Source organism: Python bivittatus, unplaced genomic scaffold, assembly GCF_059951505.1.
Source record: "Python bivittatus isolate LINGU-HERP-01145 unplaced genomic scaffold, Pbiv_v1 ctg000700_np1212, whole genome shotgun sequence".
In the NCBI taxonomy this organism is placed as follows: domain Eukaryota; kingdom Metazoa; phylum Chordata; class Lepidosauria; order Squamata; family Pythonidae; genus Python; species Python bivittatus.
In genome coordinates, this window is record NW_028277098.1 from 24,747,346 (window position 1) to 24,770,302 (window position 22,957).

Genomic DNA, 22,957 nt, shown 5'->3' on the forward strand with positions numbered 1-22,957 from the left:
AACATGCTAATGTTTAATCGTTAAAATCTAGATTTTTCTCCCCAAATATTTTCTTTCCATTTTCCACATATATAGCCTTATCCGATTTTAGCTCCAACAAACATGGGGTTCTACACTAGGGCCAAACCAACACAAGAAGAAACGTTCATTTTCTTTAGGCTGAAGAGGATAGTTTGATATTTATCTCTTCCATACTAAAATTTATGATTTGCTCATATTGCCAGCTAGGCAGAGTTATAGCCTTTACATAAACTGTATTATCCAGGGTGCAGAATGAATTTGTAAACATTAAAAATAGAATGTAGATGAACTCGTCTGCTGTTCCCATGCTCCCCTGCCAGTTAACAGTTTTCTCCCTGCTCAGCTTTGACACTGAAAATCAGTGCAGTGCAGTGGTTGAGACGTAAAATTAGGATTGAGAAAACCCAGATTTGAATCCACTCTCAGCCACAGAAGCTCACTGAACCAGTTCCTATCTCTCAGCCTAGGCTATATTAAGGATTGTTGTGGGGAACATTTGGAGGAGCACGTATATCACTCTTGAGATCCTAGAAGAAAGATGGGATAGCAATCTAACAAATAATAATAATAACAACAATAATAACAACAGCAGCAGCAGCAGCAGCAACAGCAGCAGCAACAACAACAGAACTGAACTGGATTCTGGATAAAGTGCCTGATGAATAATACCTAAGTAGGGAAGGCAGACAATGAATTGGTTCCCCTTATCCATGCATTTTTTAAATGGAACATTTAGCTGTCCCACCAATGTTAATTTGAGGCAAACGAAAGCTTTTATTTTGACATCTCACAGGAAACTAACAAAATGGATTACACGAACGTTATACATCCATCAAGCAGATGCTTGCTTGAGCAAATGAGATGGTGACCCCCTTACAACAAAGGGTCAGAGAGGCTTATTCTGGGCTTCAAAAAGCATGATGAAGAATTCCAAAAGGAAATAGGTTGATTTGGAGATGAAACTGAATAGAATACATAAAGACAACGATTCATACTCTGCTGTAACTGCCATGGTTTTCAGTTACTAAATTGAGGGGGTTATGTGGAGTCCTTGATGCTCTCTGAGCTTGGTTGTTTGCTTGCAGATGTTTCATTACCTGGCTAGGTAGCACCATCAGTGCTAATGAGTGTGGGGTTTGTTCCCAGTTTATATACAACTGTCTTTCTATGACACCACTTCACAAAATTAACATCCCAGCCCTATACCTTTTACACACAGACACTCTCATACGTGCATGCAGGATGTCTACATCCACTATACACCAAGCACTCAACCCTGTCATACTGCCAGGGGTATTTTTGGATAGAAACCAAAGTGCATATCAGCGTTCAAAGCAATCACTAATTTTATGCAAATAGCCTCCTGCAAATACTGCTCAAACAGAAGACTTCTAGTTAAATGTACGGCTAGGATGTTTTACGGCACGCCTCACTATGTTAAGTGTAAATTTAAGGGTAAAGGGAAACAAGTTAAAGAGAGAGCCCATATTTCTAATCTGTGGTAAAATCGCATATATTTCTTTATCAGTTCTTTCCACGTAAGTTCCACGTCGTTCAAACAATTAAGTACATGCCCATATAAAATGTGCATTTGTTTTTACATGCAGTTTTTCCTATGTATGTATACAGCCACAAAACTATCACTGGGCAACCAATGTATCCCTTGGGCTGAGAAGTTCTGACAGAAAAAACAATTTTAATTAACTTAAAAATTGAAGAGAATGTTTCGGTCCCCTCTTCATAGTGTTGTGAGAGGAAGAAGGAAAGTGCGTAAGTCAACACTTATTACGGCTTGTGATAAACTGTGATTTAACACCACAAGTACAATTAGCCTCTTTTCTTTCAACAATGTACTGCATTTTCTTCATGGCCTCCTACAATCCCTGAGAAGGTATAAAAGTGTTCCTAGTCTTCTGTCAACCATAGTTTATGACGTGGACCTGAAGATTCACTTCTATTATTAAAATTGAGTAAGGCAGCCATTCTACCTCAGATTCACCACAGAAGTTATCAATTCATAATAGACATTACCTTTACTAAGGAGGTTTCTACCCGAGGGATGCTGATCATAGGCATTTGTGCCAGATTGTCCATGTGCGAATGTTCATTTTCTGGTTGTCTACCTCTAAAATTATTAACCACGCATACCACCTAGAAGGAGAAGGAAGTTGTTAGATACTATGAAACAATTATGACATCTAGGTCTCAAATATGATTTGATAGAAATACCATTAAAATTAAACTGAATGATTTTCAAAATATCTCCACACCAAAAAAGTCGTAATTTAATACACTGCTACTTTATGTAATTGTAAACCCAGTGTAGTTGAAGGGGAGGTTGCCATGTTATTCCTGGTACTTAAAACAATGTTTTTAAATACTTTGGTGATATTTCCAAACTAATATAGTTGCAGGGGTTGCAGCTTGATAGAATATGACCTTAAAATTTAATCACCTTCTTTAAATTAAAATGGAATCATGTCAGTGTAAGAGTTGATGCTGATGAGGCTGGAATCTCAGATTCTCATGACTGAGAAAGTCATTTTGTAAACAAGGGACAGATAACCTTGGAAAGAAGCAGCCCAGTGACTGCAGACTCAAAAATGCAGGAGAAAGAAGCCCAGGAGATCCACATCTACATGGAATGTGGGGATTCAAAATGGCAATGACTGTAATAAAAGAAGCTCTGGGTAAACTAGAGTCTTAAAAAAATTACTCTCTGAACAGAATAGGCTAACAGTAAAAAGCTCATAGATGGAATAACACAATATCATGTGATTGCTTAGGTAATAAACCTTGGGTAGGGTAATAAACAGTTGTGTTTATTGAAATGCATACAGCATATGATTTTATATATTTATTTAATTAGGTAGGGTTATAAATGCTTGTCATTCAGGCAAATGTATCCTGATGGATTAATGAAATGATGGATCTTTCCAAACAGGCAGACATAGAACAGGTAGAATAATGTGTAGCTTATACATACCAAAAACACAGCTATTGAAATACCGACTAGAAATCCTGCTATCACATCTGACCAATGATTTCGATATTCTGCTACTCTGTTGATACCAGTAAGAAATGCCATACACATTAAGCTCAAGCAAAGAACTGGTTTTGCCAGCCTGGTTCCTCTGGCCTTTATTGTGTGGGTGATGTACATCTAGGGACAAAAAAAAAAAAAAAAGGAAGCAAGGAAAATAAATGTTACATGATATCCATCAGTTTTCATTCAGTTATTAACAAATTTGAATCCCTCTCCCACTTTTGAAGAGTAATGATTTTAAAAATCACATAAAGTAACATTTATGCCATGATCCAAATAAGTTATTGATTTATTTTCTGGATTTATATCCTGCTTTTGGACTGAAATCATTTGCAATGGACATCCTGAAAATTACATAAAAGTTGGAAGAAAACAAAACCAGCCCAGGAATCAATGCCTGGTATCTTTATTTTCTTCTCTCATTCCTTTTTTCCCCCCTGGTCAAGACTGGTGATAAACAGTCCTATAGAAGACGGTACAGTCCATGATGGGCCAGAACCAGATGTGGTTTTCACATTCCTCATTTATATCCCTTAAAACTCCCCCCCTTCCAACAGTGCACTTGGTGGCACATTTCTCAGTGCATAGATAGAGATTAAGAGTTATTGCTGGACTCATTTCTATATAAGGCCAAAATGGTACCACACATATAACACACACAGAATTTTCTTGAAAGTTTCAACCACATAAACTAACAAGGAATTCTGAAGATGACAAGAAAAACTAATACTCCTTTTATATCTAATATATTTAAGCATTTTTAAAAATATTGGACAGCAAAGGGAACTCTACTACTTGCATTTTCATGTACCCTCAGTGCAATGAACATTAAGCAACCATGTTGTGTGCAGAGAAGTGCAACTGAAATAATTCCGTTAATTAAAAAATATATTTATGCTGGCTAAATATCTTGCAAGACATAATCTAGCTGGCAATCTTGTCACAGTTTGTGGCTACCACCTAACACTGCTGCATTTTAAAGTGAAATAAATGGATTGAGTGCTTAGAATTCTATTAAACCAGAACTTACTATTTTCTTCATTGTTTGGCAAAATATGTTCACTGTATGCAAGAATCAAAAACAAGCAACAAAATACTACAAGGTGCATGTTTGATGGTTCTGTTTCCAGTCACGAGATGAAACATATGTACAAAACTTGTCTTTCTTGCCCCTGATATATATTTTTTACACCCAGAGATACCTGATTCATTCTAATAAAAACCCAAGAAGACACCAATTTTATATCTGGTGAAATGAAAACAAGCTATAGATGTATTTAGTGTCTTAATAACAACAACAATATCTATATCATACTTAAAAACTAAACATGGAACAGAAATAAGGGAATATCAATTAAATTAGAATATACACAAAGCAGATATATTAAAAACCTAGGCAGCTCTCATTAAGGAAGTAATGGAATACCAAATAGATAACTGCTTTATAATAAAAAGAACAAACTTGATATATATAACCTACTAATAGTATATGCCTAATTAAATCAGGTAAAATTAAGCAATACACAAGCCACAAGTCCCTAGCATTGAAGGTAAATTAACAGAGAACTCTGGTGAAGAAATATTTAGCTTTTGTGGTGAAGATCCTGAATTCCTGAAAAAACCTGTTCGCCCAGGGGTGGCAGACAAAACATGCGATCAAACACTGCTTGTTCACCCACTTTTAAGGGTTTTTTTTTAAAAAAATGATCTGACACCTTATTAAAATATGTTTTACCAAGGATGTGCAAGATTTGGGGCATTTATTATGTAAATTGCTCCTGACCTATGTTAATGCTGGCTTAACTCTAAGCTGGCTTTAAAAAGTCCTGTCCAGACTGAGACTCTTTGACAACAGCTTGGAAGGTATTCAGTCCAGACCACTGGCTACCACATCTTCCCATTGAACAAATCCCCTGCTTCTATGTGCTTCCACCTTTCTGTATAGAAAAGCAATGACCCATTGTTTTCCTTCCTGGATATATATACTTTTATATGCGTGTGTGTGTATATGTATGTACTGTATGTACATTCACACACACACAAAGTTAAATTATATTTACAAGGCTAAAGCATGAAAGGTAGACGGCTTTTTCTCTCCAGATCCCAAACAGCTCCAAGGTTATTTGAAAGCTGAGGGTGAACGCCTTCTGTCTCAAGCCACTGAAAAACTGGTGAACTAGTAGAACTGCACTATTAGAAAAAAAAGGAGGAAAGGGGGAAGCTTGGAAAGAAAAGTGGTAATTAAAAAACCAAAACAAGTTCCTATTAAGTTTCAAACCAGCCACATTTGGGTTATAAAGCAAAAGGGCTGTTGATTATGCCAGTCTTCCTGTCAGGATAAAAGGGAGTTCTAAGACTGGCTCAGATGAAGAGGTGGTCCTTCCACTGCAAAGTAGCCAATCCCCTACAGAAGTTAAGGGGCAACAGATTGAAAGTGCTCTAGGAGAACTCAAGCCAATGCAGGGAGGGAAAGTGTACTTCTGAACCAGACCAGGGAAATGGGTGTGGAAGTTGCTTTCCAAGTGAGGGGGAGATCAATAGAGGGTGACATCCATTTCTACCCTCCAGAAATGGCTGCCAGCCACTTTGCCAAGGGGTTAAGAAGTCTGGATCTGCTAAGAATGAGAATTTGAAGCAAGGTCTTCCAGCTCCATGACTGACAGCAGTCATAATATACTCCTGAGATTACAGTTACTCACTAGTGGGCCAAGTAGCAAACCTGAAATACTAATAGAGACGCATTAATGTCCATTTCAGACCTGTTTCTTTTTTCCTATTTTGCTTGAGAAAAGGACATATCATTGGACCCAGTCCTTACAGCAACTTATTATTGCTTGCTATGCAGAGCAGTCCCAGCCCTTGTTCTTCAATATTTTTATCTTTATTGCAAGGCTGTTTTAAACATGTGCATGAGAAAGAGAGGGAGGGGGGAAAAAGTAATGAATGTTAAAATAAACATAACAATGTTAAAATTTCAGTCCTTTATAGAGCAGGACACCTAATCCCTTTGCTTATAACATTTATATAAGAAAAAGAGGAGAGAGAAAAATTAGGTGTATCTTGCTGGAAAATCTTGCAGCTCATCACCTGCTTATGAAATAAGGTTTTTTATGAACAGCAAGCTAACAAAAGTACTTCTGCCTAAAATTGCCAGAATAAATCAGTGGTTAAAAAAAGACTGCATCCTAAATCACACCCATCCGTCTTTCTCCCCTCATTTGGGAAGCAATGTGATTTTCACTTCACAGCTCTCCTTTCATCTGCTCTGTTCAAATTGCAGCAGACACTCTTCTCTGTAGTGTAAGTTCTCATATTAGGTTAGAATACAGATGAGTCAAGAAGGAATTCAGCTTCTACCTGTTTTCCATCCCCACGAGCATTAATACTGAGATACTAATAAACTCCCAAACTCCTTTGGAGATGGGTTCCTCAAGGCCTGTATTTAAGACTACTCCATACTTTAAGGAGCCATCATACCAGCTAAGATTCACCATGGTGTTCTGCAGCAAGGTAAACAAGTGTGAAAATAAATGTTTGTTCTTGAACATTCTCTGCATAAAGCTGAAACCCTTGGCTGATACGTGTTCTTGGTCGCTCAGGAATTACTGTCCGTGCCTTAAAGGAGAAAACAAATTTGCTACATAATGTGGGCTTGATACTCAATGACCTCTAGTAGAAGTAATGGAGAAGTAATCGCCACTCAATACAGGAAAGCAACACCAGGTGAAAGTGTCTTTTGCAGATGCTGACTATCCAGTTGTATGAGACCCTTCATACTTGCAAATAAGCAAAGGCTTATTTTCTCACTATTAAATTCTACTCTAAGGTTTGCTACATAGATGGGCCTGCAAACTGCAGAAAACAATCTCTAAAGGTTTGTCTGTCCTCAGTTTAACTACTTTTTAGTTTTATTGCAATTAAACTCACCTTCTATCTCTATGCATCTGATAAACAGTTCATCCAAAGAAATGGCAAGATAAGCTGCTTCACTTCTGTGCCCTAATTCATTCATCTCTCAAAATTCTAAGTTTAGTTCTCATCTAAATTATGATTGCATTTGATCTCCATATGTTTGTTCTAAGCACTGTTCATCTGTGATCACAGTTAATACTGTAAAAATGTTCCTTTATCTTTACATTTTATCAAATAATAGATAATGGTTGCTGTAATCCAAGAAAGATTTTGACAATGTCCAGTACCTCTCACCATTAGTTATGCTAACTGCAGCTGTCAGGATTTCTAGTTAGGCAGCTACTTTTCCCCACTTTGGGTTGGATGGACAAAATTTCTTTTTTAGAGAAAATACAATTATGATTAAATGATTCAGTGAACAAAACATTGGAACTTGAAGATGTCTGAGGGCTTCAGCTGGCCAGCCAGGCTCCATTATATTCTTCTCCTTTCCATTCTGCCTTCTTCCACAGTGTTTCATTTTTATTTTTTCCCCCCCCTAAAGATCTGGTCTGAATCAGCAGACTTACTCTCAGCGGTTTTGGTGGTTTTTGTTTTGCCCACATGACAAAGAAAAATGCTTTGGTTATTTTCCTGTTTAAAAATGCCTTTAAACCACGAGGTTCACCAGGTATGCTGATAACTCCCACAAGCACAAATCCATTCCAGCATATTTCCACAAAAAAATCATCTTTGTACTTTTGTGCACATTTTTGTGTGAAAATTCCTACCCATTTTTATACACAAATTTCGCAAAGAGACAAATGGTTGAGAGCACTTTTGATGCTAATCCTCTCTCTGAATGGAGAAAGATTTAAACAACTCAAAACTAAGTTCTCTGTGATCTTCTCATAAACACCTGGTTTGTCATTTTAGAAAAGATGCTGATCTAGATAGGACTATAATCTGCCCCAGGTCTTACCTTCTTATAAACTTCAACTAAATAATCTATAGAAAATGTCTCTCCTAATCTGTACAATATGTCAGAGTATAGCTTCCACCTCAGCTCTACATCTGGGATACACAGAGATTAAGTGTTTGTGTATTGCCAAAGCCTTGTCTTTTAGAAGTATAACTGTGTAGAATATGGATAGTTGAACACACCAAAATGTGGCAGTCCAGGATCCTGTGCAATCAGGGATCCAGATCACACAGAAAACTATATTCTCACCCTGTGAGTGTAAGTTCAGCTCCTACTAAAGAAGTCAGAGAAAGGGACAGAACAGACAGCACACAGCTCATAGGGCAACTCAGTGTGGACAATCTCATCTTCTGCACAGTTTAGCCAGCACATGTCTTTGAGAATACCAAAGGAACCCTATTGCCTACTTTGTCTAGTGATGGCTCTTTAGACTCTCACATTTTCATATCTTCTGCTACAGAATCTTTTATTTAGAGATGCCAGGCAATGAAGCTGACATTTTCTGTATGACAGTGATGTGATCTTCCACTGACATACAATCCCTCCTTTAAAGATTTGGTTTTCTATAATGCAGAGCAATAGAAGAGTTGAAAATCTGGCTGCAATCTAACTGCAAGTCAAAACTTTAGGTCAACATAGTTAAACAGATGTATTATTTTCACCTTTGATTTTGAAACAGTGTATATTAAAACAACTGAAAGAAAGAAGATACAGAAAGAATCAGAAAATTGGAATGTTCCAAAAATACTTTTCAACATTATAGAAACTGAATTATATTAGTGGGGAAACAGCTATTTAAATCTATTTCATTAATCAAGATGAATAATTTTGGCAGAAAACTAATCCAACTGAACAAGCCTTTTTTTATTTTATATTAGGCTAGTTTAAAATTATGGAAGATTGGAGAAATGATATGAGTGAAGAACCAACATTTTGGAGAGTTCTTATAAGTTAGATTTTCAGATAAAGTTACTGTGAGCTTCATTTCTGTGTGTGTTTCACATGTAGAACCCTCATTCTAGATATGTTATTCACTGATGGTACTAACTTCTACAATGTCACATCTTTCTTGAGTTAAGAAATAATCTGTCTCCATTATTGTTGCTGTTCTTAAACTTGATCTTTCTTGAATTTGTTTCTGATGTGTAGGCTACAGATAAATTGACAAAAACACCAGCAATGTGATATTGTGAATTTTTAGAAGGAAACCATTCACAGAAGGTTCCGAAAATCATAACTATTTTCAAAAATGGAATTCAAATGCAATTTCCTAGTAAAAATATGCATCACAAACTCAGGGGAGATTTGTTTTTAGATATGACTTTGGCAACAGGAATCAAGAATATTATTTTAAATTTTGGCACATTCAGATAAAAAGGCAGATTATTAAGAAACTGCAAATGCTGTTGCATTCTGGACCAGCTGTGGCTTCAAGAGCACATCCACATACAACATGTTTTAGCAATCCAGGCACAAGGTAAGCAAGGCATGAATGACTGTAAGTAGAGCTTCCTGATCCAGGAAGAGGTGCAAGTGGCACACAAGACTGATCTGTGCAAAGGTCTCCCTTGACACAGCTGCCACTCTTCTTTGACCTCCAAAATGTGCACTGATTCAATCTGGGGCAGTGCAACCCCATCCAAGCCCTAAGATGGAAGATCTCCAGATCCAAGTGGCCCAGAATTCCACAGCTACTTGGTCTTGCTAAGTTTGAGCCTAAGCCTGTTCTTCCCCATGCAGACCTCCACAGCCTCCAGGCACTGAGAGAGTATCTTAACAGCACTGCTTGACCAGCCTAAGACTGAGATATATAACTCCACACTAATGCTTTGCTGGACTTTGCCCAGAGGCTTCAGGTAGGTGTTAAATAGGAGTAGGAAGAGAATTGAGCCCTAAGGCATACCACAAAGCAATCAGAAAACAATCTGACTATGTCAGGGGACAAATATTAACACCTCTCAACTCCAGATCATGTCACTACTTCCCTGAGACAGAGATAAAATCCAGCATGTGACCCCAACTGTAAAACAGTTGATGATTGTGTTGCTGTGTTGATTATGTTGCTATGGTGGCCACGAGCTTCCAAGCCACTTCAGACTCCGTACCCAGGGAAGTCTCCAGGCTGGGAAATTCCACTGCCAACCTGTCTACACCATTGAGCAACTCAGGCTGGGAAGCCTCACCACAGCAGGCAGGCTTGGTACAGTAGAAGCAATCCCATTTATTCCCTAGGCCTAGTGTCACAAACAGAATCTCACATCCAGTTATCTGTGAGGCAGTGGCTCTGAAAGCCACAGGATTCTTCTGGGTGATAATAGCCACATTCCCACTATTGTTCTGGATTCACAGCAGGTGCCACATTTAAAACCCAGGTGGGCATATTTTCAAGAGGGGAACCCACATCTTCATCCAGATCTCAGCTGTACTCCCCAGGTCAGCCCTCTTATCCACAATAAGATCATGGATGAGGAAAGCCTTATTAAGCTGAGCTGGTATTTAACAACAACAGCCTGAGACCAGAGCCACTGAGGATCTGATGATCAGCCATTGGGGTTTAGTTCAGGGGGCTGGAAAGCAAAATCAGTACAAGTATAGCTTCCCCCAGAGTGACCTACCCCATCTTTTGCCATATTTCTCTTTGCCCATCACCACCAAGATGTTACTGCCTGCCCTTTCTCCCCACCCTCCTTCAGACCAAATCCCCTTTATCCCTGGCTTCTCCTCCTAATTTAGATATTGAGTTGCATGCCTGGATATTGCTGTCCTGATGGAAGGAAAAACATAAGCAGCCTTACTGGCAGACCTACACTTGATTAGTTTCTCAATTCCAGGCTAGAAGCTCACCGTTTCTCTTCTGAACGCCTAAATCTAGGTGATCCCAAGATCCCAACTAGATTATACTCAGTCTCACTAATCTTGAGCTCCCTGGTTTTTTTCTACACTTGAATGACCAAGGCCAGTTAAATTTTGCTACAGTTGAGTAAGATTTTAAAAAAATGTTTGGGGAAGAGGATTTACACAGATATTAATATTTCTCATTGATCTCTCCCTGCACTGGACATATTGTAAGAATATATATAAAGAACTCTCTTGATATCCCCTTGAGCCTCCATGGCTGGCAGTCAATTTACCCTTCATTTTCCCAAACCTCTTATTCCGTTCAACTAATAAGCTGGCAATTTTCTCTGGAAAATATATGAACTTGAATTGGGTGCTCCCTCAAGTACTGGTGACACAATCAGTCCAATATGATCCACTCATCCCATAGGATCATACCCATATTTCCCATTCATCCCCAACTGAGATAGACTCCCATGGTTCTGAAGAATTCAGCAGTATTGCTGGGTGGTTTCCATTCTGATTTGGTTGATCAATACTTTACTGCAGTAAGTGGCTCTTAGGGAAAGGTTATGATCTGGAAACTCACAAAGAATCTACAGTATTTTATGATGCCAGGTAGTGGCTTTCTTTTATTTTTTTTTAAATTTTCATCTTGTTAATTCATAATATCTTGTTCTATGCATAACACAGGAGAGGCTACACCAATTTTCATAGAATATACTTATGCAGAGTGAATTTGGTCGCTATGAACTAGCCATCAGTTACTGAAAATCAAAGGAATTTCCAAACGTGAATCTTAAGTTCAAGATTACATTAATGTACTTGGTGCATATAAAGATGGTAGTTAAATTTATCAAAGTGTGTGATAGGGTATAATTTTATTCTTATTTTTTTGGAGTAAGTTTCAGTAACTTTTATTTCTGAGTTGCATATACTAGCAGTGACATATACTCACTTAACTTGATTTAGGAGACACTAAAAACATTGATTCATAATTAATTTTCACTTAGATGTTTCAACTGCCACCACACTATGTTAACCAGATTGTCCTGGCCAGGACATGTTCACCTTTGATTTTGATCAAGATGTAATGAGTAGAGCCAAGGATAAGGCATTGTTGGAAACATCCTAGGAGAGAAGCATTCCTAGGATCTTACCTCCAAATACAGTAAATATTCAAAACCATCTTACAGCTTTGTAAGTGAAAAGGCAGATTTAAAATGAAGATCAAGTGACTGAATATAAGGCATCTTTGGTAGAAGCCGCAACGGCATCATGTCTATCATGATGCGATCACACAAATAATGCAAATTATGAATTTGTGTCATGACTTGTATGTTGTCGCTTCCCTCTCCTGCAGACACATCTCATCTCATCTCTTATACAGAACCTACACTTGGGCAAAGAAACAAGCCTTTCATACTCTCTATTTAAAAATAGTATCATATTGGTATCATTTAAAGGGTGGTTAGGCTACGTTAAATATGATATATTACATTATGTTATATATTTATAATGTATAATGTAACTTCTCCTTATAAATTTATGGTAGTTGACCATAATCATAACGCAGTATTTTAGACAAGAAAAAACTTATCTAAAAACAAACAAAAAAAAACAAAAAAAAAACCCAAAAAACAAAAAAAAAAGAAAAAAGAAAAAGCAATATGAAGATGACTGAGTGACTGGGAACAGTCAAGATAAAATGAGGGCTGTTAAAAAGACACTTAAAATATGACTGGGATTTGGGTCCATGGTAAGACAAGAAAGCACCACTTTCTTGTTGTCAAGCCTATCAACTACCTCCAGCTGACAATTCTCAGCTGCCACATCCAACTTTAATTTGTGCCTTTGAGTCAGTTTTTGACACCTAGTGACTGCCTGGACTAGTCCCTGCAATTTTCTTGGCAAGATTTCAGAAATGGTTTGCCCTTGCCTCCTTCCTAGGGCTGAGAGAAAGTGACTGGCACAAGGTCACCCAGCTGGGGCTAGAACTCATGCTCTCCTGCTTTCTAGATTGGTGCCTTAACCACTACAATCCAACTTTAGTGAATATGAATTCTCTCCCCTTGTATAAGGAAGGGCCTTGCACCTAACAGCCCCAGCCCCAGCTGCCAAATCTTAGCACTCTAAGATCATTTACACTGATGGATAAAAGAAGCAGAAAACTGTTGTTTCTTTCATGTTTTTGAGAGTCAACTGACCACTGTGTGTTTAATTAGAAAATCACCTCTTAAGGGAGGAAAGGAGGTTAAAGGGATGAAGAGTAAAAGAGTATCTTTTCTGTTACGTAAAATATTTTAAATGCTTGGAAAACCTTAGTAAAATATAGGTTAATTATATTCTTAATTAAAATGGATTAGAAAAGAAGGAATAAAAATACAACTGAAATTGGACTAGTTTTCCAGTTTAGCAGATATTGCAGGAACATCCATGTACCATGATACATAGAAAATGACCATTTTATCCAATGACATATTAAGGAATGAATGCACTATTTTTTCCCAAACATATTAACATCAGTTTATAAAATTGGAGAAAACTAATTAGTTTTCATAATATTATGATAATTTTTGATAAATGCCACTAGAGGTCAGAAAAATCTTGATGACTTATATCGGAAGATTGGAAATGACAAGTTATCTGCTGAAAAAAATGGCTTGTAAAATAAAAACTAGGAAAATGTTGTTTCCTAGCATGATGATTTAAATCAAGGCAACTTAAATGAGCAAGAAAAAAATGTTGTTATTATTATTATTTGGTCCTTTGAGTCATTGTTGACTCCTGGCGGCTGCCTGGAAAAGTCCCTGTAGTTTTCTTGGCAAGATTTCAGAAGTGCTTTGCTTCATCCTAGGGCTGAGAGAGAGTGACTGGCCCCAGGTCACCCAGCTTGTTTAGTACCTCCATAGGGAGAAAGAGCCAATTAATATGACCCATCCCAGGTATCTGATGGATTGAGAGGGTTTCTGGACATTTGGGGAATTTCCCAGTAACTTCTTTTCTTGGGTTCTATGCTGACCTCTGAAACACAGAGGTAACCAGATGTTAGATAGGATTATCCCTTAGTGACCTCTCCCTTCCTGCTGATCTCAAGCTATCCCCTGGTTTTCTGAGAAGTTCTGGGAAATGAAATGAACAAAGAGACATCTCAAGTGATACTAACAGAAAAACAGAAGTGAGTTTAACCAGACATAGGTATGGATTCAAATTGGAATCTTTCCTATGGTGGTAAGGGCAGTGAAGTGTGCTCACTTCTCCACCCTTACTGTGTCTGCAGAATGTCAGCTGGCTGCACTATTTAGAATGTCTTTTTACCATATAAAGGAAAGATGGACTGAAAGACCTATTCAGTATAAATCTGGCTGAACATTTCATGGATGAAATACCTCATATTAACTCTGACTTGAAAGCCAGGTGGACAAAATCCAATGAGGTAACAGAGACAATGTCTTGCAATGGTATCTGGGAAGTTCCTAAAGCTGCAGACTTTGAGGAAGTTGACAGGGTTCTCTGTGATATTAGCTCCACCACATGTGAACTAGGTAGTTCATAACAGAACAGATGATTCTGCAGATAGTCAGGTTCTAGATGGTTTAGAGCTTTAAAGATTAGTATTATGTATTATATATGAATTATGCCCGGTAAGTAATTTGTAGCCAGTGCAAATCAAGAATCATACGATCCTAGTATTCTATATCAGTTAGCAGCACCAAAAGTTTCCAGGCACTTTTCCAGGGCAGCCCTAGGTACTGTACATTGCAATAATAAAGATGGGGTTAATACTATATATGCAACTTAAACAATAAATGGCAATGACTTACTTTGTATATATGCAACTAAATACTATGTGAGATTATAATATTAATGCTAGATAGGAGTAGTATACATGAACACTACTTGGGGAAGAAGCCAAATTCAAATTATGGTCAATGACCATAGCTTTGCCTTTAAATTTCATGTGTAAATTTCATTAACACAACTCTTCGTTAAACAAAACTAGAATGGTGGCTGATTTTGCACTCATTCCAACCTTCATAATTCTTATGGAAGAAATGTTGTTGCACATACTGAAAAAGTCATGAATTTCCAAACACACAGCAGACAAGCCAATGACCCATTCCCTGTCTCTACTCTGCTCTTCCCTAGACTAATGAGAGTTTGGTGACCTGCAGAGTATAACTACCCTATGGTGTATTCAGATGTAGCCGTGCTACCTGGTCCCTCTTGCTCAGCTGGTTGGTGAAAAACATTCAAACAGCAGGAAAGAAGAGACTTGGCTGCAGAGTCCTTCTGCTCAGCTGATAGATGGGAACAGCTGAAAAATGAGACTCTACAGCCATGCCCCCTTTTTAGGGCAAATACTCTTCGGGTATTTTCCTTAATCAGGTGAGCATTTGGGATAACAATTCACAGGGCACTGTGAGGGAAGGAAGATAAGACTTTTTGCTTCTTTCAGTTGTAATTAAATTTTTCCCATCTTTCTTCCCTTCTTCTGCTACTATTAACCCTGAAACCCAGCATACTTGGGTTCCATGCAGGTTAAGGGAGGAGGCAGAAGAGATCTTGTGCCATCAGTGGGAGAGAAGCAAGAGGAAAAGGTAAAATGGGAACAGCTGGGACTGCACAAGCAACTGTGTTATCATAAAGTGGAAGCCACTCATTCCCTGCCTGAAATTTGGGAGCTAGTAGGAAGAATGGGGTTGCCGCTTTATTTCAAAGGGAGACAGAAAAGGGCTTTTAGAGAATAGCAATGGTAGAACTTGTAAATGGAGCTGATTTTGTTGCAGTTCTGTTCAGAACTAAACCCAAACATCTGGAACTTGATGTTGGCCCTTGATGCTGAAATAACTCCTTCTACCTATGCCAGCAATTCCATTCTCTCTCTCTTTTTAAAAAAATAATGTATATATTAAAACCTTCAAAGGAACAGAATACATAGCTACATAAAAGGGAAAAAAAGATAGAAAATGACATAGTGGATAAAGAATAAAATATCAATAAATAAATAGTTTACAATTATTATAAAACTTAAAATTCATTATTTCATTCAATATATAGAACTAAGTTCATTGTATCTTAAGAAATAACTAGAAATCTTATAAAACTCAAAGCATGATATTATTATTGCTATCACCACTATTTGTCACTGTTCAAAAAAACCCAGATGCATGTAATCATTTAATGAGAAAGAAAAAAAGGGGGGGGGAAGATAAAAATCAGTAAAAATATTGGGAGATGTCATCGTTTTAGATTCCATCTAGCAATTCCATTCTCTTATTCCCCTTGCTCTCAATTTCTTTCTCTTCCCTCTCTCTTTCACTCTTAGAACACACATACTGGCTACAATGAAAGATGCACAAAGAATGCAAGAATGGTTTTGGCTTTGGCCCTCCCCACCATCAATATGAAGTCCTCATAGCAGGAAAGGTGGCCCATAAAAGTAAAGAAAACCACAATGCTCTGTATTAGAAGAATGTATTGTATTTTTTCTTTCTACTTTAAATGTACAGATGAGAAAACACATGAGTGTGCAGCAAATATGAATATTATATAAATCATGAATGTGTCTCTAGGACAAGACATTTGGGCACCAGCACAATCTGAAAGGTGGTTTCCCAAGAATGGAGTTGACCTGTGATGACAGGCAGGCATCTCGGCCAATTAAAAGTTCTGAAGGGGAAGTCACTTCATTATTGTGCACTATATAAGATAGCTGCACACACTGGCTGCTTTGTGACTTAGCTGAAAACAGCTGTGAATACAAAAAAAGTCCATGCCTAAACATGTAAGACATGTCTGTCTATCTTAAATGTACAGTCCTATTTCCAAGGGGCACATGTGAAGGCATAGCATAGTGTGCTGTTTTGTGTGCTTTTATAGTTTTTTATTTGTAATTGTTTTTATGTATTTATTCTTTTTAATTGTTGTACGCTGCCCAGAGTCACTGTATGTGATATGGGTGGCTATATAAATATGTTAAATAAATAAATAAATAGTTTCTCAATGTTTCCCATGGGACCACCTCCATCTGTATTTGGATCGATAGCCCACCACCAGCTATTCATCACCCAGCCACACACACGCACTCAGAAAGTGGGAAAGGCAGCATGGCTGAAAGATTCATCATCTGAAATTGAGGGAGAAGGCAGTTCTGGCATCATTGTACTGATTAAACTGTAGCTGAGATGGTCCTGCAACGTCCCCCCCATATTTGAGACAAGGAGAATGTAGAAGGACTTTGCACAACTGGACAAAATATCAATTGCTTGGTGGTATAAGCCAATTAGTGTAACACCTTCTGCTGTTGTCAAAAATCACAGCCGTGGCAATATTTCATACTGAAGAGAAGCAGCTAATAGGGAAAGGAGTCCAATAATAATAATAATAATAATAACAACAACAACAACAACATCATCATCATCATCATCATCATCATCATCATCATCATCATCATCATCATCATCGTCATGGGTTTCAGAAAAGAAGCAAACCCAGTAGAAAAAGACCAGGTTATGTGTATATCTGCTCATGTCCCATCTGCTTTACTTCTCTTATGAATATGCAGGGAGACTGGGAGCAAGACTTTTAACTATCCCTCTGACAGCCTTGCAAGGTAGATTAGACAGGAAGCACAGCCAGATAACCTCATTCTCTTTATTGTAAGGTTACATTCACAGAATCTTGCAAGTCTGAAAGTACATTTCTCCCCCCCCACCCCCCCATCCCCTTTACAACCCAAGAAACTAGGGAGGGTCCCTTCTGAGCCACTTGACCATCCACATTCCTGCTGTGGGCTAAGTTGTCTTTAACCATTCCCATAAGTCAAGATGAGAGAATTATGAGACTTAAGATTAAAAAAGAAACTTATAAGTTAAGGGCATTTGTGGATGATTCGGTGTCAGTTTTGGAAGATCCACTAGAGGGAGTAGAAACATTAATGTGAAAATTAAAAGATTTTGGAATGTTAGCAGGCTGGAGATGATGGAATGGAATTATGAAGGCCACACTCAGGGAGGGAAACATCCTCTTTCGTCTCCTGAGGGGCGAGGAAGAGATAAGAGGATGAGGCTGGCACCTCCCTGAGGAATTCACTCTGTTTTCACTGGCTGACTGTGGGAACTAAGTTTCAGTCTGGGAAGATTCTTGCTAGAGGTCATAGCTAATAAACATTGCTGAACTGAATCTGCATGGTCTCCTGGAGTTCCTTGGGCTAGGCCTGACATCAATCTTCCCAGACTCATACTACCTTCCAGAAGAAGGAGTTACATCATGGCAATAGATCCACAGGGAGCTAATTTGACACTACAGTTATTGGCAGCAGCCCTACTACAGCATCAGCAGCAAGTGGATGCACAGATTAATAACCTGCAACCAGCTCAACAACTGTTGCGGGATCACTTAGCAAAGGCGAAAGAGGCGTACAAGAGGACTGTTGATACCCTCAGGCAGGCAGGTCCACTGATTTCAGTGGGGGACAAAGTGTGGTTGTCTGCTAAGTTTCTAGCTTCCAACAGGCCATCCAGAAAATTGAATGACCGGTTCGTCGGACCATACAAAGTCTTGCAGCAGGTGAATAACTTAGCCTTTCGATTGCAGCTGCCTTCATTGATGAAGGTCCATCCGGTTTTTCACCACTCCTTATTAGTTAAGGAGGCCCCACCAAGTCCCTTGAGAATGCACTCATCCCCACCCCCTCCGGTTGTGGTCGAAGGAGAGCAGGAATACGAGGTGGAGGCAATATTGGACTCTCACAGGAGAGGAAAGGGAATTCAATATTTGATTCATTGGAGGGGTTACCCCGAAGCAGACCGTTCTTGGGAGAATGCAAAGAACGTTCATGCCCCGGAGCTGGTCATTGACTTCCATAGGTGTTTCCCTAGCAAGCCGAAGCCTCGAGCGCTGCCCGGAACACCAGCAGTTAATCAGCAAGAAGAATGCTTGGTGGGGAATTTAAGGGAGGAGCAGACTCAAGCTGGCAGCCCACAGCCTTCTACTTCAGGTTTGCAGATGGTAGGAGGGAGGGGGGCTGATTCTGCTAATGTTGTAGCTGTTTTTCAGGACCCATCGGAAGGCTGTATGGAGGAGGCAGGAGGTACTGAAAGACCATCATCACCTGACATGTCGTCCCTCCTGCCTTTGCCAAGTTCTGCTGAGAACTCCAAGGGGGAGGATGAAGATGGAGGGAGGGGTGATGTGATGGAATGGAATTATGAAGGCCACACTCAGGGAGGGAAACATCCTCTTTCATCTCCTGAGGGGCGAGGAAGAGATAAGAGGATGAAGCTGGCACCTCCCTGAGGAATTCACTCTGTTTTCACTGGCTGACTGTGGGAACTAAGTTTCAGTCTGGGAAGATTCTTGCTAGAGGTCGTAGCTAATAAACATTGCTGAACTGAATCTGCATGGTCTCCTGGAATTCCTTGGGCTAGGCCTGACACTTTAAGATTAATAATCAGAAGACAAAAGATGTTCACAAAAATATGACATTAGAAAATCAAATAGAACTGATGGAGAAATCTGGTTTTAAGATTGAGAAATAAAATAAAATACTTGGGTATTACTATGACAAATATGAATTGTATATTATTTCAAAATAATTATGTTAAGACATGGAATGAAATTAAGAAGGACGTGTTAAGATGGAGAAATTAAAATTGTCACTGTTGGAGAGAATCTCTGTGATAAAAATTAATGTTTTGCCAAGAATGATGTTTTTGTTTCAGACAATACCTGTTTTGACAACTGATGTACCATTTAAACAATGGCAAAAAGATATATCTAAATTTATATGGCACGGGAAAAAAACACAAGTTAAATATAAAGTGTTACAAGATGCAAAGGTAAGAGAAGGAGGAGGTTTACTGGATTTGAAGTTGTATTTTGCAGCTTGTTGTTTGGTCTGGATGAAAGAATGGATGTTGTTGAGAAACAAGAGATTTTTAGAGTTAGACAGCTTGGATGGCATGGATATTTATGGTACAATAAAGTTAATGCGGATTTCAGAAATTGTTGTATTAGACATCCCATATTGAAAATATGGAATAGATATAAACCCAGGTTGTGCCCAAAAACACCTTTGTGTATCTCAGCTCAAGAAGCATATCACAGAAGAGAAACAGCAGGCAAAGACAAATGGTCGACGTACCAGGAATTACTGGAAAACTATCAAGGGGAATTTAAAATTAAATCAAGAGAGCAATTAATAGCAGAAGGATATAGTTGTCAATGGTCTTCCCATATACAGTTATTGAAAGATTCAAAATGAACAAAAAGATTTATGGAATAGAGCAAAGTAAGACAGAATTTGAAATACAATTGTGCACTGATGATGAACATGTAATTGCTAAAATGTATACATTTTGGTTGAAATTTGAAACAGAGGAAGAAGAGGTTAAAGAATGTATGATAAAGTGGACTAAGAATTTTGGTTATAACATACAGATATATCAATGGGAAAATATGTGGTTAAAACAGTTGAAATTTACATTACACTATCATCTTAAAGAGAATTTTTATAAAATGATGTATCGTTAGTACATGACACCAGCGAAATTATCTAGAATGTATAAAGGCATTTCAAATGTTCAAAATGTGAACAATGTGAAGGGACATTTTATCATGCTTGGTGTACATGTAAAAAAGCTTAAAAAAAACTGGATTCAAATACACACATTGATATAGGGATTTTAAAGATTAATATTCAATCGAAGCCAGAACTTTTCCTTTTAGGATTGATGGATACAGAGTTAGAAAAAACTCATAGATTATTATTTCAATATAGGATTATTGCGGCAAGACTATTATATGCACAAAGATGAAAAGATTCAACACTACTCTTTATGGAGGAATGGTTGGTGAAGTTGACAGACCTTGCTCAGATGGACAAACTAACTTCTTTGATTAAAGAAAAGACAATATCTACATTTACTGGTGACTGGAATCCCCTTATGGACCTTCTGTGTAAAAATGAAAAAAATGAACTTGTGATTTATGGCTTTATTAGACAGGATAGATTATAGAAAGATGAGAAGTATGATGTAACTTTAGAGAGATAAATTAAAATATAATTGTACTTATAACTGCTGTGAAAAATGTCGGAAGCCACTTCTTAGTATCTTTCTTTGGCTGTGTCTCTCCTCCCTGTCTCCCAAGGTCATTCCCACATACCATTACACCCTCTGGACCTCTGGCCTGGTGCTTCTGTCCTTATAATAATGATTACCATATTTTGGCTACAAAAATATGGATGGCTACCAGATGGCAGCAAAGAGATACAGGAAGCTCTAACTTTCAGCTACCATCTAGTAGTTGCCCAGATCTGGTAGCCCTACTTTTAACACTGTCAAACAAAAAGAAAGACAGTTGCTGCACCTTCCAATCTGTTGATTTACTAATCCTTTGTAAGAGGATGCAAATCCTCACTTTTTGAGAATGTTTGAAGTGGGGGTGTCTGTTAAGGACATTTTCACATAGAGATAACCGGACTGGGGGACATTAGCTGGCAGTGGGAGAAGCTGAAGCAAGAAGAGTATTTTTCTTTATCCCATTCTCTTCCTCTCCTTTTTTGTCACCCCATACTGTCACTTTTCTCTTTCCCGCTAAGCATCCTATGGAAGGAGGGACAGAGCCCTATTGCCAGGTTTTTGATCATTTTCTGATTCCTCTTTCTTCCTCTTTCATTATTTTTTCTTCTGCCAGAGGTATGAACTGATCAGTTTCCAAGATTCTTCCCTTATTTCCTTACATCTATTTCAGCTTTCCACTCCATTTACTCTCTCCTTGCTGCAGAAGCAGTTGTAAAGCCTGCAATGGCTATGCATGTAAAAGGGTAGATGGGTGGGAGGGATATAAGTTATGTGTATGAAATTGGACAACTTGAAAATCTGTAGGCCCTCAAATTACTAAACTGCATTGTTGGACAAGATCATTCAAGTTTAAAAAAATGTTGGCTGGGATGAAAACTTTGATAAGACACATTAGAGGGGAAAAAACCCAAAGACTGATCTAACTCAGATTTGATGAGGGCAAGATTCATATTTCAGATTGCTAAATGCATTTTGTTAGTGTATCAACTTACTGAAAGAAAGAGATTTAGAGCGTTCTTTATGTGAAACCAGATAGAGAAGTAACCTAAATGTAAGCAACAGTTCCATCTTTTCTAAGAAGTACTTGGTTAAAATAACAGTGTGAAACATTCTTCTTCAATGTGGAACCTCTCGATATATTGGCCTGTAGCTTCCAGGAATCCCACCCAGCATGGCCAGTGTACTGGATGGACTAAAGAGAACTGCAGCCCAATACATGTGAGGGCACCAGGTGGGGAAGGCTAGTGTAAAATAATAATAAAGTTTCACAAATAGGCAACACCCAAGCTGTTGGGAAAAGGCTGACTAGCAGGTGAAAAAAAAAGTTTCCATAGCAGCAGCCACCCACACTAAGCAGCCACAAAAAAGGGGAGAATCTATTGTTAATAAAACAATATGCTAAGATATTTTAAAAGTTTAAGAGTTAGAACAGATGCTGGAAACAGTTAAGAAGGACAAAGGCACATGAAACATAACATTAATCATATCTCTTAATCTGAAGGCCATATAGATTTGGGGGGAAAGCAGACAAAAGTCTGGGCAGGGAAGAGAAAGAGAAGGTGTGTATTTATTTTCACTACTATCACACTCATGGTACAAAAAGCTTCAGGGTGACTCATCCCATAACAGCTCTGAGATTAGCTAGGGTGAAAAAGTGAGTGGCCAAAGGTTTGAAATTTCAAGGCAGAGCTGGAGTCTGCTGCCAGATCTCCCAAGCTCATCCACTGTTGGGTGCTCACGTCCCCTTTGTACAGTTCCAGATTCTAGCAGACTCCAGATTCCTCTAAAAGGCTAAGAGGCCAGGCACACCCTATCTACTTCAACTCATATCAGTCTTCAAGTTCCCTGTTCTCTCCAAAGTATTTCTGGCAGCCCAGGAGAATTGATGACCAAGTGACTCTTCTCTCCCTACATATGTAGGACTACTAGCTGGTCTCACCCAACTTCCTATCATTTAAACAGACCATTTTTGTATGTTGCAACACTTTCCCTCTAGAACAGCATCCCTCTGGAGACTCAGAAGACCCCAACCCTATTTGTCTTTCATAAGGCATTGATGACCTGGCTGTCCCTCCAGGCATTTGAATGAGG

General features: G+C 38.4%; 1 protein-coding gene across 3 annotated transcripts in view; it reads right to left on the reverse strand.

Moving 5' to 3' along the window:
* PLPPR5 (phospholipid phosphatase related 5) overlaps positions 1 to 22,957 on the reverse strand; it is a 90,354-nt gene that overhangs the window by 12,865 nt on the left and 54,532 nt on the right. For all 3 annotated transcript variants that reach the window (XM_088153988.1, XM_007421984.3, XM_088153989.1), the window contains exons 4-5: positions 3,008 to 3,184; positions 2,053 to 2,172 (exon numbers count right to left, since the gene is read on the reverse strand). In XM_088153988.1, coding sequence (XP_088010114.1) covers positions 2,053 to 2,172; positions 3,008 to 3,184 — 297 coding nt within the window. The remainder of the gene's footprint in view (positions 1 to 2,052; positions 2,173 to 3,007; positions 3,185 to 22,957) is intronic.